Raw genomic sequence first — 19,172 nt, forward strand, 5'->3', positions numbered from 1 at the left:
GATATAATAAAAATCTAATTATGTGAAATACTCACAGGTTCTCCAGATGCGATGGTCTCGGGGTCAGCTGTGCTGGTTCTCGCGTAGCAGATGCTGCCACCTGCCGGGAAACAGCAGACACGCAGCTCCAGCCACCTGCCGGCCGAGCCCACGGGCGCGCGCGCGCGCGGGGGCGGCCGGGGGGTATATAAGGGCGTCGCTCCCCGCGGCTCTTCAGCCTCTCCAGGTGGTGCGAGAGCCAGGTGAGTGTACCACAGCTTGTGCCACTGGGAACCCGCTGCTGGTCGGTTTCGTGTTGAATTGTTTTAGCGCATCGCTGAAATGCAAACGATTTAAGGTTGCGATCCAGGAGCAACATCTGTAGAAGCAAAAAATATACATGGTAGAATTCAAATTTTTTGAAGAAATATTGTGCTATGAAAGTAATTATCTTCGGCGTGCAGAGTTTTATTTTTAATATACAGTATGTGCGTTTGTGTCCAGCATGTGCGCAAGAGATGCATTCAAGTTCTTCATTCTGTAACATCTGCAATCTTCTACCGATACAACTGTTTATGAAGGAGGGGTGCGCGGTGGTTAACTGCACTGTCTCTCAGTGCCGCGGTCCAGGGCTCGGTTCTGCGGATGCTGTCTGTGTTCTCCCCTACTGGTGGGTTAATTTGCTGCTGGGAACACTGGCCCCAGTGTGAGTGCGTTTGCACCTTGATGGACTGGTGTCCTGTCCAGGGCGTTACCCGCCTTGCACCCGTTGCGTGCTGGGATAGACTCCAGCTCCCCAGCGACTCCGAATTGGGAGAAGCGGTCAGAAAATCAGTATTGCACCTCGAACAGCTGATGCAGATGTCTGTTCCTCCAAACGAATGATCCTTTCTAACAGTTAGCAAAAATGGATTCTACCTTTCCCGCTTCCAGGTGTATTTGTCTAGATTAGAGCCGTTCGCCGCTGTCCTATTACACGGGTCTGGGTTCGAGCGCGGTCACGGGAAACGATTGCTCCACCAAAACGATGCATTCTGACATCGCGGAGAAAATTCCGCAAGACGAAATCCGTTCGGCTTTCAAACGGACCCAAGAAACCGCACCTCACTTCCAGAATGATCCGCTGACAGAATATATTGGGCTTTCCTGAAGATAAAAGGTGTAAAACTAGCGTTTCTGAACGTGTATCATTTTGGAATGGTTGCTCTTAATTTGGCGGATGAAATTCAGTTTGGATATTTAGATGAGTCATTCATGTAGTAAAAAGCTGAAGTTCTGGAAGCCTAGGTCTAAACGTGAATCTCTCTTTGAATAGAGAAACGCATAATAGACGGACAGACTCGAGTATTTTTTTAAATATAATTACCTAAATATCGAATTCGTTCGCGTGGATTTTCTCCGAGCGCTCGGGATTCTTCCTGTCTTCTGCAGACCTGCTGGCTGTGTTAATTGCTGTACGTGTGTAGGAGTGTGTCCTGTCTAAGCTTGACAATACTCTAGTCCCGATCTGCACTGTGTTCCCGAAGAGCTGTAATGGGTCAGAGGAAACCCTGCTCTTACTTGGAAGCGCGAGTAAAAATCCAGGAGCCATCTGACCGGCGATCATCTCTTCCGAGCGCTCAGCGCTGCACCCGTCACGGACCCCAGCGCTGTAACTGGGAGCGGTGATGAGACTGTGACAAAGCCGAATTGCCGTCTCTGTCCACACAGGGGCGCTGTCCTGGCACCTGCTGACTTCGCAGTCTGGCGGTGAGCTCCACTGGTGGGACTTGTCTCGCTGTCCTGGCAGCAGAACTACAGACAGTTTCCCCCTCTTTCTGTTCACACTGAGTGAAATAGTCCTGCCACTGCAAGTTTCTACAGCCTCACATGTGGGGTTCCCTGCCACAGCGCCCCGATACTGACCAGCCTTCCTGTACTCTGTTTCTGCAGCCATGGAGACCAGAATACTTTTGCTGTGGGTAGCAGCCATGCTGGTGAACGGTAAGCAGATGCTCTCGGTCAGCCTTTCATGCAGCTGTTTGTTCAATATTCCAACCCAGTTCGCAATTCAGCACTGCTCAAAAGTTGCCCCAGGGGTATCGGACACTGCCTGTTGGTTGATTTCTATGTATACGTTAGATAAAGGCAGGTCTCGCTTTTCTTTATTTGAACAAGAAACGGCAAAAATGCATACAGAGAACAATACTGTATATTTACTTTCTCTGAAGGCTCGTGACAAAGTTTCTCTTAGATTAATTCCCAGCAAGGCGATAAGCATTCAAGGTACTGTATGGTGTCTTTGAATGCAGAACTGGTCAAGGGAGCACAGGTAAATGGGGTGAATGCTTAAATTGGGGTAGTGTCCCTGGGGTACACCTCTAATGACTGTTAAATTAGGGGCCTGCACTTCCGAACTCAAAACGGCCATCTAGATTCTGGTATAGGTAGAAAATGCATCATGTTTGCAGCTGAAATAAAATGGGAACGTTAAGAAACACTGCAGAGGCATCTCAGGATTGAGTATTTAGATCAGGTCCCCTCAAAGGCACTGACAGCCCATGCGCTGGACCCCTCAGATTCAACCAGAGGACAAGTGGATAGCCATGCTGTTAGTTATATTTTTTAGGCTTTTTTGAATACCTGAGTCAAATGGATATATTTTGCTGGGGGACTTACACTTTTAAAAAAAAAATCACACTCACGGGTCCTGAATGGCTTTTCAAATTGCCCAGATCTAGTGTTTTTAAGAAGTTATCAGTTAGCAGTGTCAGGGACATTATCTGAGAAATTACCTACTGGTTTTGTGGAAAAAGGAAGTAAGCAGCTGCAGTGGTCTGCTTCTTTAAAGACATTCTAAAGTACCTGTGACCTGTGCAAGTGAGTCAAGGAGCAATTTGGGCTCAGCACCCCTTTCCTCGATCTGTTTGTTTCCCAGATGCCAGTGGCTTGTGTCCAACAGGAACGGAGTTCCTCACCGCCTTCATGACCAACTTCAGAGCAAACTCCTACGACCCCCAGTTCGAGCTGCTCATCGCCTCGTACCGATCCAAAGCCACGGTCAAGGTGGAGGTGCAGGCCCTCGGCTTCTCAAAGACGGTGACGGTGAACAAGGGGGCCACGGAGCACGTCGTCTTGCCGAACGCCGCCGAGCTGCAGGGCACCGGGTACTGCACGAAGACGGTCCGCGTCACCTCCGACTACGAGGTCTCGGTGGTGGCCTACAACACCAAAACGTCCACTGGGGACAGCGCCGTGGTGTACCCCACTCTGCAGCTGGGCAGAGAGTATGTCATCTTCACGCCCAACACTGGTCTGTCCGACATGGACAAAATGGCCGTCGTCATCAACGGCAAAGACGCCAACCAGGTCGAGATCATCCCCAGAGAGCAGATCACCATCAACGGTGTTGGCTACAAGCCGGGCAGTAAGATCACCGTCTCGCTGGCGCCCTACCAGCTCTACCAGCTGAAGAGCAGGTGCACCCTCACTGGGACCCGGGTCAAGGCGCAGCAGCCTGTGGCCGTGCTGGCTGGGCACCAGTGCTCGGTCCGGGCCCAGTACTGCAACCACGTGTACGAGCAGCTCGTGCCGGTGGACCGCTTCTCCACCCGCTTCCTGGTGCCGCCCATGAACGCGCTGCCCTCCAAGGACCTGGTCCACGTGGTGGCGGCCGAAGACAAGACGCTGGTGCGGATCGGCAAGGGCAGCGCAACCGAGAGCAGGACCCTCATGGCTGGCGACGTCTGGGACTCCGGCGTGGGGGCGTTCGCACCCCTGAGCATCGAGAGCGACCGGAGGGTCATGGTCATGTACTACGGCGGGGGTGGCCAGTACGACCCCTACCTGATCAACGTCATGCCCACGGCGGAGTTCGCCAACCGGTGGGTCGCGGACACCCAGGGCGGCTTCAACAGCGAGGCGGCCATCGTGATCGAGGCCGATGGCGTCGGCAGCCTGAAGGCGGATGGCAGGAGCCTCAACCCCCAGAAGAAGTGGGAGCGCTTCGGCGCGGATTCCAAGTACGTGTGGTCCAGCCTCGACCTCGCCACCTCGGAGCGCCACTGGGTCATCAGCAGCGACGCCCTCATGGCGGTGTACGTCTACGGCGGGAAGCCCCACGATGGATACGGCAACACGGGCGTGTGCTACTCGGGTGAGCCAGTAGGGAGAGGACTGGGTCCACGTGGGTCCAGGCCCTGTCTGGGGAGGGGCAATCACAGATTGTCTTCTGCAGGACTAAGCTGTTCAATAGTGTGGGAGCAGGTTCAGGGGTAGTGGTGGGGTTCGAGGTTAGGATTCGGAATCAAGCCTTACAATAGCAAAAGGTGCATGCAGGGGGTAAGGATCAAAGCCTACCCCAGTATGACCTTCTGCTAGCCTTTGATCGTTGTATTTGCAAGCGCAAGGTCCTTGCGTAGTCTGACTAATTCCAAGCCAGACTCTGGCGAACGAGGCCAGAGGGGTAAGCATAGGAAAAGGTGTCCTTCTGCTGTCCTTTGATCTTCCTTTGCCAGTGATTAGTCACCTTCTCCTCTAAGTGGCAAAGCAACCTTGCATGTCAAAATGCAGCTACACTGACTAACTTCATGCTTGTGTAATCCTAACTGGAGCTTCCTAGTGGCCACTGGTAAAGGGGCCGAGGAGTCCGAAAAGCTGTAGCCTCACCGCGTGGTTCTCTTGTTCCACCAGCTCCTGCTCCCACCCCGCCGCCGGATCCCTGCGCGGCTGTGAAGTGCCGGGAGAAGGAGGAGTGCCGTGCCGGCGTCTGCAAGCACATCTCCAAAGCCACCTGTGAGGCCGTGGGGGACCCCCACTACACCACCTTCGACGGGAGGAAGTTCGACTTCCAGGGCACCTGCAGCTACACCCTGTCCGCCACCCGCGGCGACGCCGGCGGCCTGGAGCAGTTCGCCGTCACCGCCAAGAACGAGAACAGGGGCAACACGAAGGTGTCCTTCGTGCGGACGGTCACCATCACCGTCTACGGCCAGACCATCAGCATCAGCAAATACGACAGCGGGAAAGTCGGGGTAAGGGAATGATTCGGGCCATGTTTCGAGTCAGCTGGGACTGGGACTTGTCCAGGCAAGCTGCTTGCACTCGGAGGGGGAAGAGTCGGGATGAGGCAGATGGGGGTGGGAGGCTTGCATGGATTTCTTGGAAAACAGTGACTCCTGGGAACCCACAGCAACACTGGAGATAGACGAGGCACGACTCCTGGCACCGACTCTCAGTGCCCCTTGGCCTTAGTGAGGGGAGGTTGACTGGGTGGCGGCAGGGAGGGTTGCACTAATCAGTAATGCACTACATGCAATACCTTGCACACAATAGAGGCCCAAGTGACCTCTAGTGGCAGATCACTGGCACTGACGCTAGCATTCGTGCTCGTGTGAGATGAAAGAGGTGCTCTGTTAACAGAATGCCAAGCTCGCAGCCTGAGGTTAAAGTACGAAGGCGTGTGCCCCCATGGTGTAACTTCCTGATTCTTGTTTTGCTGTGGCCCCATCCAGGTAAACGGCATCTCCAGCAACCTGCCCGTCACCCTCGTCAACGGGAAACTGCGGGTGGCGCGTAGCGGGCGGTACGCCCTGCTGACGACGGACTTCGAGCTGCAGGTGATGTACGACTGGAACATGGCCCTGTTCATCACGGTGCCCAGCAGCTACTTCCGCCTGCTGGGGGGCCTCTGCGGCAACTACAACGGCGACCGCGGTGACGAGTTCTCCAACCCCAGGGGGGAGCTGGTCACCGCCGTGCTGGACTTCGCCAGCAGCTGGAAGGTCGAGGACAAGGACCTCTTCTGCCACCACCACTGCAACGGGGAGTGTCCCAGCTGCTCCCTGACCCTGCAGGAGAAGTACCGCGGGGAGGATTTCTGCGGGCTCATGGCCAAGAAAGACGGCCCCTTCGCCGGCTGCCACGCCACGCTGAACCCCGAGAAGTACGTGGACAACTGCGTCTACGACGTCTGCATCAACAAGGGCTACCGGAAGTTCCTCTGCGAGGCCCTGGAGAGCTACGCCGATGCCTGTCGGCGGGAAGGAGCCAAGCTGACGGGCAGCTGGAGAACCCTGGCCTCCTGTCGTAAGTCCCGCCATCGCGAGTAATCGCAGCAAATCCGGCCTCCGATTCTCGCTCTGAGGTTTACTTCCACAGCTCCCAGCACTGCGCAGACCTGCCGAGAAAGATCCCGTAGCTCTTGACCTCTCCTCCTCTTCCCCCTGCAGCGCTGGACTGCCCGGAGAACAGCCACTACGAGGCCTGCGGCAGCGCCTGCCCGGCGTCCTGCGGCGACCTCGACGCTCCCGCCCGCTGCCAGCTGCCCTGCGCGGAGACGTGCGTCTGCGACAGCGGCTTCGTGCTGAGCGGGAGCAGCTGTGTGCAGAAGGGCGCCTGCGGCTGCAGCCACGAGGGCCAGTACTACACGCCGGGGCAGGAGTTCTGGGCGGACGAGCGCTGCGGCCGGCGCTGCACCTGCCAGGCGCGCACGGGCACGGTGGCGTGCGTCTCCGCCGGCTGCAAGAGCTCGGAGGTGTGCGATCTGCGGGACGGGGTGCGGGGCTGCTACCCAGCCTCCTTCGCCACCTGCGAGGCCTCCGGCGACCCCCACTACCGCTCCTTCGACGGCAAGACCTTCGACTTCCAGGGCACCTGCACCTACCAGATGGCCAAGCTGTGTGGCAGCGCGGCCGGCCTGGTGCCCTTCGAGGTGCACCTGCAGAACGAGAACCGCGGCCAGAACAAGGCTGTGGCCTTCACCAAGATGGTCAGGATCTTGGTCTACGGCCACGAAATCATCATGAGCAAGGACAGCCCAGGCAGAGTCATGGTAGGCCCCTCTGTCCGGCCCCAGACCTTTGAGAGGCAGGGAGTCTGTCCACAATGCACTTCCATGTGTTAAAGAGGTTCTGAGTGAACGGAATTTCTTCTGAATTTCTTGCTTTGCCAGTCATAGTTACCTGGGCGAGATCAGCGAGTTGCATTAGCTGGTCCTATCTAGCGGCCTCTAGTGGCGGCTCATGGGAATGGCAGTGCTTCCATGGGGCACTAGGGCAAGACGCATGACCGTTGTCTCCTCCCTCTTTGCAGTTCAACCAGCTGTACGTGAACCTGCCCTTCTACTTGGAGGACAACAAGCTGTCCATTTACCGCAGTGGCTTCGCGGGGGTGGTGAGGACGAGTTTCGGCATGACCGTGAGCTTCAACTGGAACAGCTACTTCTCCGTCACCCTTCCCAGCACCTACTCCGGCGCGGTCTGCGGGCTGTGCGGGAACTGGAACGGTAACCGCGGCGACGACATGCTGATGCCGGACCGGTCCCCCGCCAGCACGCCCACCGCCTTCGGGCACAGCTGGAAGGTGAAGGACGACCCGGGCTGCTCCAGCGACTGCAAGGGCGGCGTCTGCCCCTCCTGCGACCCGGGCCAGCGCCGCGCCTACGAGGGCGCCGACTTCTGCGGGAGGATCACGGACCGCAGCGGCCCCTTCAAGGACTGCCACGCCAAGGTCGAGCCCCAGCTCTACTTCGACAACTGCGTCTTCGACGTGTGCCTGTACCGCGGCCACTCCTCCGCCCTCTGCGAGGCCCTCACTGCCTACACCACCGCCTGCCAGAGCGCTGGGGCCACCGTGGCCCTCTGGAGGAGCGACAGGCTCTGCCGTAAGTGCAGCCGCTCCGCGGGGTCCCTGTCTTTGAGCTGGGAGGGTAGAGCAGCCCGCGGATGCAGGACCTGCATGTGTTCTGGGAACCGGGCGCGATACAGGAGCGACGTCGGCCCCCTTTCAAACGTTAGCGGCATAGAGGTCCCTGTGATTCTCCAGCAGGGGCCATATACAGCTCTGTGTACTATTGGCACTATACAGAATGAGCACAAGAATGGCCCCTGATATTGAGCATTTAGGAAGCAAAGCTGTTCGGCCTTTATTGCAGAATTAAAGGTGCATGGTAGACGATCGTGCTGAGGTACCAGAACATTCAATTCATTGCCCTGCCAGTCTTGAATTCTTTACAGCTCAGTTATAAAGAAACCGTGATGCCACACCGCCTGCTTAAAACGGTATAGAAAGGCCTTTCGACACTCTAACCAGATAACCTTTTATATAGAAATCGGAGCTTTTAACACTGGGCGCAGAGCAGAGGCACCCACGTCACCCCGGTGTGGTTGTGTATCTGGCCCGCCGGTGGGGTGGATGTTGGAGTAGCACTGAGCCGTCGTTAACAAACCTGTTTGCTGCTGCGTGTGGATCTGCCGCCAGCGCTGGCACGGTAATGACTGTCGCCCCCCTCTCTCCGCCAGCCGCGGCCTGCAAGGAGAACAGCCACTACTCGGTGTGCGCTGCCGGCTGCCCGCTGACCTGCCGCGACCTGTCCAGCGCGCAGACCTGCGCGGGCACGCCCTGCCGCGAGGGCTGCGAGTGCGACGACGGCTTCCTGCTCAGCGACGGCCGCTGCGTGCCCGTGGCGGACTGCGGCTGCGTGCACGAGGGCCGCTACTACAAGGCAGGCGAGGTCTTCTTCCCCTGGGGGCTGTGCAGCAACCGCTGCGTGTGCCAGCAGGGCGGCGCCGCGGCGTGCGACGAGGCGGCCGCCTGCGGCCCCAACGAGAAGTGCGTGCTGAAGGACGGCGTGCAGGGCTGCCACCCCGCCGGCACGGGCACCTGCTGGATCGCCGGGAACACGCGCTACCGCTCCTTCGACGGGCGCGGCTTCAGCCTGTTCGGGAACTGCGTGTACAGGGTGGCCGAGGCCGTCGGCAAGGACGGCAAGCTGGCGCCCTTCCTGGTGACGGTGCACCAGGAGTCGGCTCTGGGCGTCACCGTGACCAGGAGCGTCGCGATCCGGGCGTACGGCTACGAGCTGACGCTGCTCCCCGGACTCAGCTGGGAGGTCAGGGTGAGTCCTCCTCCCGTCTCGGCGATCGTCTTGCAAAACTCCCCCAACAGCGAAGACAGAAATGAAGCTCCTTCCTTCCTGTTGCAGACTGGAAATGCTAATTTCACATTCAGAGGGGAGGAGGCGAGATTTGAATCGGTTGGACTTATTGGTGTAACCTCTCTCTGAGAGAAGGACAACCTGTCTCACCCGTCCCGTTGATCTGGGGGTCCTCCCTCAGGATCGGGGACATGGAGGTGTACAGAGGTGGGCTCCGTCTTGACGGCTGTCCTCCCCCCTCAGGTGGGCGGCGTGAGGGCGAACCTGCCCCTGTCGCTGGAGGACGGGAGGGTGTCCGCCTACCAGAGTGGGATCCACATCATCGCGGAGACTGACTTCGGCCTGAAGGTCAGTTACGATGGCGCCTCGTCCGTCGTCTTCAACGTCCCGTCCACCTACAAGGGCGCGCTGGGGGGCCTGTGCGGCAACTACAACGACAACAAGGCGGACGACTTCGCGCTGCCGGGCGGCACCCAGGCGGGCAGCGTGGACGCGTTCGCCGCCGGCTGGGTGCCCGCGGAGGAGCAGCCCAAGTGCGTGACCGGCTGCGGCACCGACTGCCCCGGCACGGACGACAAGAAGAAGCCCGAGGCGGAGAAGGAGACGGCCTGCGGGATGCTGAGGTCCGCGAAGGGCCCGTTCTCCGGCTGCCAGGCCGCCGTGCCGCCCGCCGAATACTTCGACGACTGCGTTCAGGAAATGATCACGGAAGGAGGGAACCAAGACATCCTGTGCCGGCACATCCAGAAGTACGCGGCCGCCTGCCAGGCCGCCGGGGGCTCCATCGGCGTCTGGAGATCCGACAAGTTCTGCCGTAAGTAGAAGATCTCACTCCCTTGCTGCCATCCCCATGATTCCATCATTCCCAAATGACTGCCGAAGACAACGGTGTGTGTGTGTGTGTGTGTGTGTGATATTGCTCTCTCTAGAGGCTCCACGGTTTTGCTTCCCAAGTCACGTGGGCCTTGGTATTGGAAACATTACAGCCAGGTTCTTCAGCACGAAGAGTTTTCTCGGTGTATTCCCTGCCGGAGGAGGGTTTACCAAATCCTCCCTACAGGACTGTGAATAAATGAGTGTTCTGCTCTGTGTGATGGCTTTGCGATTGCAGAATATCATTTTATTACGACTACCTTGTCTCTATTATGGGATATTTTGCTCCTGTTTAAAGGGGGAGGGGTGAATAGATTGGGGTTTTTTTGCCCCTTGAGCCACTGTGCTGCTCTATACTGTTATATAGTAGCTTTAAAACCCACTTGAAACGCTTGTTAAACTGAACCGGTCATCAGACGCGAGCCCGTTACAAGTGAAACATGCGGAAGTTTTGAGAAGAGGGAAGTCTCGGACCACAGATCCCGCCTCACTGTCCCCACGGCATCTCCCCCTCCCCAGCGCTGAAGTGCACGGCCAACAGCCACTACGAGCTGTGCGCCGACACCTGCGCGGCCACCTGCGCCTCCCTCAGCCAGGCCGTCCGGTGCCCCAGGTGCCAGGAGGGGTGCCAGTGCGACGAGGGCTTCGTGTTCACGGCGGGCGCCTGTGTCCCGCTGGAGAGCTGCGGCTGCATGGTGGAGGGGCGCTACTATAAGGTACAGATCCGGTCCTCCGGCCGTTTTCGGCTTCGGTTACTGCGGTTGTATCGATGTTCCCCCTTGTGTGTGAATTGCCTGGGCTCTGACAGCGCCTCTCTGTGCCGCAGTCCGGCGAGGCGGTCCTGCAGAAGGCCTGCAGCGAGCTGTGCACCTGCAAGGCGGGTGTGCTCAGCTGTAGCCGGGCCGACTGCGCCTCGGACGAAGCTTGCGAGGTCCGCAACGGCGTCATGGGATGCTACAGCAAAGGTAACCGCGGCAACAGCGGACCCCCACCGCATTCATGGGGAAAAACAAAAGCAAGGAAACGTGTGCAGGCCCCCTGCCCTGGCCACATCTAACAGCTGAACCCTCAGTGGGACCCGATCCTGCCCCAGGACAGGAGAAGAGGCTGTCCCAGCTCCTTGCCTCCTCATTGGCCTCAGGGTTGAAATGTCTTTCTGTGATGAGGGACTTCTGTGACCTGAGGTTCAATTTTCTGCTTGTGAAGGTCTGACACACCCTGTCCTTCATGAGATTGTGTCTAAGCTGTAAGAACCGTTATCAAGAGGCAAGATGGACCTGATGTCCTCCTGTTTGATTGTTGGTAGTTAATTGATTCCAGGATCTCTTTCTGGCCTTTCTTGAAAGGCACCTATTCTGCTGCAACAGCATGACTGGGTACCTCCCACTCCCACCACCCTATGTGTAAGGTAGTGCCTCCTGGAAGCCTTTATAAAGGCGGCTCTGATCGTGCCTCTGCAGACCCCTGCCAGAACACCAAGTGCCGGCAGAAGGAGGACTGCATCGTGCGGGACACCCAGGCCGTGTGCATCGCCCAGTCCAAGGCCACCTGCTGGGCCATGGGAGACCCCCACTACCAGTCCTTCGACGGGAAGCCCTTCAGCTTCCAGGGCACCTGCAGCTACATCCTGGCCCGCACCACGGGCAGGGACCCCACCCTCACGCCCTTCAGCATCCTCAACAAGAACGAGGTGCGCGGCAACGCGGACGGCTCCTTCGTCAAGCTGGTCACCGTGCAGGTCAAGGGGCACGAGATCGCCATCCTGCGGGGAGAGCGGGGCCGCGTGCGGGTGAGTGCGCGGGCACGGCGGGAGGGAGGGGGGGTCCCGCTGGCTGGCTGGCCGTGTTCTTCACGCGGTGTGGGTCTACTGGGGGGTGCTTCGCTGTTTTTCTTCGGCACGCTGTCCTGCCACAGGGTCACGACGCCACTGACGGCGTTCGGAACGTCTTCCCTGAGAGCCCTGAGGCGCCACCTGGGTGTCGGTGTTGTCACTGCGGGGCACGCCCGTCTCGCGATCGGGACCCGCGGCCGAGCCGGTCTTCCTGCGCCTGTTCCTGCACAAACCGGCTGCTCAAAAGGCTCACTCCGAGCCGCGGTTCTGTTAAACCACGTAGCGGTCATTTGAACGAGTGTGGAGAGGAGGTCATCCCGTGAGCCGACGCTCTCCGGTCTCTCCCCAGGTGGACGGCATCAGCTCCAATCTCCCGGTGAGCCTGGAGTCGGGGAGCATCCGAATCGTGCAGTCGGGGATCAGGGCCGTGCTGGAGACGGACTTCGGGCTGGAGGTCGTCTTCGACTGGACCACGCTCTTCATGGTGACGGTGTCCAGCAGTTACTATGACAACCTGGAGGGCCTCTGCGGGAACTACAACGCGGACACGGGGGACGACCACATGGCGGCCACGGGCGTGCTCGTCGCCAACGTCACCGAGTGGGCGCGGTCCTGGAGCCTGCCGGACCGCGACCCCTTCTGCTGGCACTACTGCCAGGGCTCCTGCCCCACGTGCGCCGACGCCGACCAGGAGCTGTACCGCGGGCAGAGGTTCTGCGGCCTGATCGAGGACAAGAGCGGGCCCTTCGCCCAGTGCCACGGCGCCCTCAAGCCCCAGCTGTTCGCCGACAACTGCCTGTACGACGTGTGCCTGAACAGGGGCCGGCAGGAGGTCTACTGCCAGGCCCTCGCCAACTACGTGTCGGCCTGCCGGGCGGCCGGGGCCTCGGTCTCGGCCAAGTGGAGAGAGCTCGCCAAGTGCCGTGAGTACCAGGCCTGCCGCGGCGCGGGAGACCCGGTGGGGCGACAGTGGCCAATGTGGGTCAGCTGTGCGATAGTGGTGCACCGGGCAGTATAATGAGGAAGACTGTAGGAACATGGTTACAAATGAGTGGGGCTATTCTGATCTTTAAGGGGTAAAATTACCTCTTTGGGGTTTAGTAGGTAATTGATCTCACTTGAGCTTCTTTCTGATATTGGCTGCAGCCACTTGATTGGGTAGGTTGTTCCAGACCCCCGCCACCCTCGGTGTAAAGACGTGCTCTTCTGTCCTCAGCGCTGAACTGCCCCCAGAACAGCCACTACGAGTTCTGCGGCAGCCCTTGCCCGGCCACCTGCGCGGAGCCCAAGCCGCGCAGCCCCTGCCCGCTGGCCTGCACCGAGTCCTGCCAGTGCGACGAGGGCTTCGTGCTCAGCGGGGACAGGTGCGTCTCGGCGAAGACGGGCTGCGGCTGCACCCACGGTGAGCGCTACTACCTGCCCGGCGAGGCCTTCTGGGGGGACGCCAGGTGCCAGCAGCAGTGCGCCTGCGACGGCGCCACGCAGACGGTGTCCTGCCGGCCGCGGGGCTGCAAGGCCAGCGAGCAGTGCAAGGTGGTGGACGGCGTGCAGGACTGCTACCCCCTCAGCTACCAGACCTGCACGGCCCTCGGGGACCCCCACTTCCGCAGCTTCGACGGCCGCAGGTTCGACTTCCAGGGCACCTGCGTGTACCGGCTGGCCGGCGTCTGCTCCAAGGACCCCAGCCTGCCGGCCTTCGACGTCACCCTGGAGAACAACAACCGTGGCAGCCGGCTGGTGTCCTTCGCCAGGGTGGTGTCGGCCAAGGTGCTCGACCGCACCGTCACCATCAGCCAGGACTACAGGGGCAGGATCCTGGTAGGTGTGCTCCTCCGGGCTGGAGGAGATCAGGGAGAGGGGCACCAGCGCGCTGGGCGTGGAGATCTCGATCCATCAAACCCACTGAAGCCCAGCGGATGTGAGCCTGGAGGGGAGACACTGGGAAAGCTAAGGCTGATGCTGTTAGTGGGGCCAGTAGGGGGCGCTCACCCCGCAGTCTGTGGGTCTTAATGCCCCAGTATAGTGACGGGGATACTACTGTAAAAAATGGCACCATCCTTCAGATGCTCATTAAAAATTCCAGGGCGTTTCTTGAGAAGAGTAGGGGTGTAACCCCTGTGTCCTGGCCGTAAGTCCCATTAGCCTCCCAGTAATCCCCATCTCTGAACTGGCTTCATCACTCTGCTCTGAGAACAGCAGCTGGACCTTGCCTGACGTGCCCTTCCTTGCGCCCCCTGCAGGTCGACGGCATTCTGACCTCCCTGCCCTTCTACTTCAACGGCAGCCAGGCGAGTGTGTACCGCAGTGGTGCCTTCGCCGTGCTGGAGACCCACTTCGGCCTGAAGGTGCAGTTCGACTGGAGCAGCGCGGTCAGCGTCACGGTGCCCAGCACCTACGCCGGCGCCACCTGCGGCCTGTGCGGCAACAACAACGGCAATCTGGGCGACGATCTGCTCCTGCCCGGCGGCCAGGCCGCCCAGAGCCCCACCCACTTCGGCAACAGCCAGCGGGTGGGCGACACCCCCAGCTGCTCGCCCGAGTGCCGGGACTGCCCGGAGCCGCCGCCCAAGCCGGGCCCCGGCGAGAAGCCTCCGGCGTACCTGACCGACTGCGACGTGATCCGGAGTGCCAGCGGGCCGCTGCGGGACTGCCTGGCGCGGGTGGACTCCGCCCACTACCACGAGAGCTGCGTCTTCGACCTCCAGCTGCACCAGGGCCTCCAGAGGGCCGCCTGCGACGTCATCGCCGCCTACGTCAAGGAGTGCCAGGACGCGGGCGGCAAGATCGAGCCGTGGCGGAGGAGCGACTTCTGCGGTAAGTGGGGCGCAGGCGGGCAGAGCTGCTGTTCGGCTCACTGGGGCGTTAGTACTCAATCGGTCCCGGAGCCTCCTGGCTTCTGCTACAGTATGTGGCCGGGGAGCTGCTCCCCACTCCCACCACCCTTTGTGTAAAGTAGTGCCTCCTCTCTTTCAGTGTACTTCCACATAGTTTAATAGTGCCAGCTATTTTTGACTTGAAACGCACTCCCCTTGGCGTCTGCCCATATCCTATCCCGTTTCACGGTCCTGAAGAGATCCGTGGGGGTGACGTCTTCTTCCAGCCCCATAGAGGCTCCTGGCGGGTCCTCGTGTGTGTGGTCACTCCACCAGTGACCATATGCTGCCCTGTGTCTCCGCCCCCTTCCAGCTCCCTCCTGCCCCAGGAACAGCGAGTATACCACGTGCGGCCCCGGCTGCCCGGCCACCTGCGCCGACATGGCTGCCCCCCGCGGCTGCGCTGAGGGCTGCAGGGAGGGCTGCCAGTGCCAGCCGGGCTTCCTGCTGAGCGACGGCGAGTGCGTGCCCCTGCAGGACTGCGGCTGCGCCCACGAGAGCCGCTACTACCCCTCCGGCGCCACCTTCTACCCCCGGGGCGACTGCACGCAGCGCTGCAGCTGCCTCGCGGGCGCCGTGTCCTGCAGCGCGGCCTCCTGCGGCCCCCAGGAGACCTGCAAGGTGCTGGCCGGAGTGCAGGCCTGCCACCCGCGGGGCTACGCCAGCTGCGCGGTCTCCGGGAACTCGCACTACCTCACCTTCGACGGGGTGCGCTACGACTTCCAGGGCGCCTGCGGCTACACGCTGGCCCAGGTGTCCGGCTCGGCCGCCGCGGGGCTGGCGCGCTTCTCCGTGCAGCTGCAGAAGGAGCGGGCGGGCGCCGGCGGGCTGGCCGTGCCCCGCTCGGTCGCGGTGTCGGTGTACGAGGTGTCCGTCGCCCTGGAGAAGAGCCTGCCCTGGCAGATACGGGTGAGTGGGAGCGTGGTGCCCCTCCCTCGTCCCGGCTGTGCTGCTTCTCGGGTTCAAGTCCTGTCTGGGGCATCAGTCTGTGTGGAGCTTGCATGTTCCCAGCTAGTTCCTGTGGATTTGGGCCAGACTTCCTCTAAGCCGTGCTGGTTGGTTAGGTCAGGCCTGTGACTGACTGGTGATCAGTCCTCAAGGAACCACGTTGATAAAGAAACGACATTTGAAACCGATTCACCATGGAGTCTCGCTCCTCACAGATGCTCTGTCTTCCCCTTGACAGGTGAACGGCGTCCGCATCAACCTGCCCTTCTCGCTGGCCGGCGGGAAGCTCCGGGTGTCCCAGGTGGGCAAGGGCATCGTGCTGCAGGCCGACTTCGGCCTGACCGTGACCTACGACCTCCAGCAGACCGTGTCCGTCACGGTACCGTCCACCTACTCTGGCCAGCTGGTGGGAGCCTGCGGGAACTACAACGGCCGCGTGGACGACGAATTCGCCCTTCCTTCTGGCGCCCCCGCGGGCAGCGCCAGCGAGTTTGGGGTGGCGTGGAGACTCGAGGGCGACCAGGAGCTCTGTGGGGACGGCTGCCTGGCAGGGGGCTGCCCCAAGCCCGGAGACAAAGACAAGGAGGCCCTGAAGAAGCCGGACAAGTGCGGGCTGATTTCTTCCCCCCAGGGGCCTCTGGCTGCTTGTCACTCAGTGCTGCCCCCTGCTGGTTTTGTGGAAAACTGCGTCTCTGACAGCTTCGCAGCGGAGGGGAAGATGGAGGCAGTGTGTTTGGGGATACAGGCATACGTCACAGCCTGCCAGGAGGCCGGGGTCACGCTGAAAAACTGGAGGAGCAACAGCTTCTGTCGTGAGTATCACAGCGGAGTACATTTTGCTGAAGTTCTGCGAATCGGGTTCAGTCACTACCCGGACACGGGCCTGCGGGTTCCCAGAGACCCCTGCTTCTCTGTGGATCCGTAGCCCAAAACGACGACCCTCCTGTCCCCCCCCACAGCCTTCTCCTGTCCTGCCAAGAGCCACTACGCCCTCTGCGCCGACACGTGTGGCAGCAGCTGCCCAGCGGTCACCGGCCCGCTGACCTGCGCCCAGACCTGCGCGGAGGGCTGCGAGTGCGACGCCGGCTTCGTCGCCGACGGCAACAAGTGTGTGGCGGTCCAGGACTGTGGCTGCGACCTGGCCGGGATGTATCTGAAGGTAGGCAGACTCGAACCCGAGTGAGAGCAGTCGACGTACCCAAGACCCACAGCATAACGGGAAGTAATGAAGCAATTCAGTTTCAAAACATGTGCCGCAGGGGTGAATGGTAATTACATGACAGACAGGGGGAATAACGGAGTGTCAGACAGGTCGTCCGTTAGGCTCTGTATGTTGGGATTCCCTGTTGGGAAGGCTGTGGTGCTGGTACTGGCTCTGGGACACTTCACACACCTGATATTCAACCGCAGTGCCTGTGGAAACTGCTGCAGTGTAATATTCCCTGTTGAATATCGGACGTGTACTGAAAGTGTTCATCGCAGCGAAGCCCTGGGGGCCGGCAGCCCTCTCTCCTCACTGGCTTGTGCTTCCCGTCGCAGGGCGGCCAGGTCGTCTACAGGAACGACTGCACCCAGAGGTGCTCCTGCGACGCCAGGCACGACGCGGTGTGTGAGACACACAGCTGCCCAGCTGACACCCAGTGCGGGGTGAGGAACGGGGCCCTGGGCTGCTACCCCACCCACGCCACCTGCACGCTGAGCCAGGGCTCCGTGGGGTCCTTCGACGGGGCCAACAGCACCCTCAAGATAGGGGGCCACTTCGATGTGGCCGTCCACCCCGCCAGCCAGCTGTCCAGCGTGGGCCGGTTCCGGGTGGTGGCTGGGGTCCGCGTTTGCGGCCAGGACCAGCCGACCCTGGGAGTGGTGTTCGGCTTCTTCGGAGAGACTCTGGTCACCGTGTCCAGCAAGCAGAAGGTCTGGGTAAGTGTGGAGATGCTTACTTTTTGGTTGCCGTTTTTCTCTGTTAAGGTTAAAAACAATTTCCATTTATTTTTTAATTGGCATGTCCTTATCAGCTGTTGATCGAAACACCCAGCCTGTAATCGCCCCGAGAACCGCAATCAAAACTCAAAGCAAGCAGCGGACAGGCAGAGTGCTTGTAGTAGCGGACAGTTACCATGGCGAGGTCCTCAGCGGCCCGGTTCTGACCCCTGACCTGCTCTCTCCGCGGCCCAGGTGAACGGCCAGCCAGTGACCCTGCCCTGGAAGGCCAGCGAGAAGCTGACCGTGACGCTGGCGGAGGGGGCGGTGGTGGTGGTGCATGATGGGAAGGCAGTGATGCGCCTGAACGCCGCGGGAGACCTGTCGGTCACGGTGCCCAACGAGCTGATCGGGGGCGTGAAAGGGCTCTGCGGCACCTACAACAACGACGACGGGGATGACCGGCGCACCAGGGACAGCCTCCTGACCGCCGCAGAGCTCGAGTTCATCAGATCCTGGCAAGCCGAGGACTTCCTGCCCCAGTGGTGAGGCCAGTGGCGGGCCGGGGCTGTCCGGTCCTGCTGCTCCATCATACTTCCCAGAACTAAAATTCCCTCATGAGTTCAAACTGCAATCTGAAATGAAGATTTTCCTGTGCCCGTTTCCCCAATCCGGTTATTAATTGTGTCAACAGATACAACTTTGGAGCCCTTCTCTGAGCATGAACATCAACACACAATGGTGTGAAGCAAACTTAGAACTTCTAGTCCCTCACCAAAAATGGGGCTTCTCTCATTTTTACCAGGCGTTAAACTAAAACATTCAATTTGTTTGGGGGGTTACTCGTTCTTGTTCTCCACATCAAGCCCTGGGGGAGCCCCTGAGCAGCCTATTGCCTGTCTAAATGCAGATTATAAATTAGCTGCTGTATGATTCACTCCCCAAGTTGGCACATAAAATGCCCACTTATTAGTTTCAAATGACAGTGTTCCGATAGAATGTAGCTTTTTTGGTACAGATTCAGAGTCTGTGTTTTGTATTTCATTCTTCATCCATGTTTACCAGCAATTTCTCCCTTAAACCATCGCCATCACAATTTAACTGATCGAGGCCTCAGTTCAAGGCAAGGCACCCCAAACTTATCTGAGCTCAACTCACTATACCGGCCTGATGTTAACACCTTCTCCCCTGCTCTACAAACTGTTGGTTTCCTCTGTTCAAACATCCTGCCATTGAAAAAACTTCACTCTCCAGAGCGCCTCCTAGTGGTTTAAACCACAGGCCGCTCCAGATCCAGCTGCACTGCTACACTGGCACCACATCCCACTCACTAACCCTGTAGAGCTCGATAAGCTTCATGGGTCTTTATTACCTTGCCTAGGTGGATGGGGGAGAAACACTTCACATACATCCTGGGTATCTGAATATTCCTCACGTTTTAAGTGTCACTGTGTAATCGAAGGTGTTAACTCCAGATTTTGTTCCTCTCCTTGCAGTGATTAGAGGACGAGATGACTGAATGAAGAACAGCAGGCGTCTCGGAAGGATGTCCAAGGATAATGCTTGGGATTAGCAGTCACAGCGGAACGGGGAGATGCAATTGTAGAAACCTGCATGTTCCACTGAAACTGCATGTCCTGTGTGATTGTCGAGGAATAAATCATGAGTGTTCATGGAATCTGTCCTGTCTCCTGTCGTGTGTACCTAAAGAGTTTGGTTTCATTTCAAGGGCTGCACCCCTGTGTTGCTCAGCTGAGAGCCGAGAGGGTTGGTGCTATAATCCCAGAGGACTGGGACTCGTTTCCTCGGATGTTTGGAGCAGTCTAAAAGCTGA

At 59.3% G+C, this 19,172-nt stretch overlaps 1 protein-coding gene across 1 annotated transcript; it reads left to right on the forward strand.

Annotated features, from left to right (window-relative positions):
• The first annotated feature begins 41 nt into the window (after nt 1-41).
• Nucleotides 42-19,016, forward strand: LOC102688746 (IgGFc-binding protein-like). The gene is made up of 21 exons (XM_069184603.1): nt 42-242; nt 1,912-1,962; nt 2,897-4,114; nt 4,651-4,991; nt 5,472-6,045; nt 6,189-6,790; nt 7,051-7,621; nt 8,259-8,854; nt 9,137-9,707; nt 10,286-10,482; nt 10,593-10,731; nt 11,227-11,555; nt 11,947-12,520; nt 12,814-13,415; nt 13,838-14,411; nt 14,784-15,379; nt 15,657-16,230; nt 16,378-16,577; nt 16,958-17,338; nt 17,594-17,883; nt 18,835-19,016. The coding sequence occupies exons 1-21, from the start codon at nt 47-49 to the stop codon at nt 18,839-18,841; spliced, it is 9,183 nt and encodes a 3,060-aa protein (XP_069040704.1). The 5' UTR covers nt 42-46; the 3' UTR covers nt 18,842-19,016.
• The last annotated feature ends 156 nt before the right edge of the window (nt 19,017-19,172 follow it).

This window comes from Lepisosteus oculatus, chromosome 27 (genome assembly GCF_040954835.1).
Source record: "Lepisosteus oculatus isolate fLepOcu1 chromosome 27, fLepOcu1.hap2, whole genome shotgun sequence".
Taxonomy (NCBI): Eukaryota; Metazoa; Chordata; class Actinopteri; order Semionotiformes; family Lepisosteidae; genus Lepisosteus; species Lepisosteus oculatus.

Excerpts from the sequence above, each read along its gene's own strand:
- LOC102688746 (XM_069184603.1), top strand. The coding sequence starts at position 47 with ATGCGATGGTCTCGGGGTCAGCTGTGCTGGTTCTCGCGTAGCAGATGC. Across the intron at positions 243-1,911 it reads CCAGGTGGTGCGAGAGCCAG|CCATGGAGACCAGAATACTT; the intron begins GTGAGTGTACCA and ends CTGTTTCTGCAG. Across the intron at positions 16,231-16,377 it reads GAGGAGCAACAGCTTCTGTC|CCTTCTCCTGTCCTGCCAAG; the intron begins GTGAGTATCACA and ends CCCCCCCCACAG.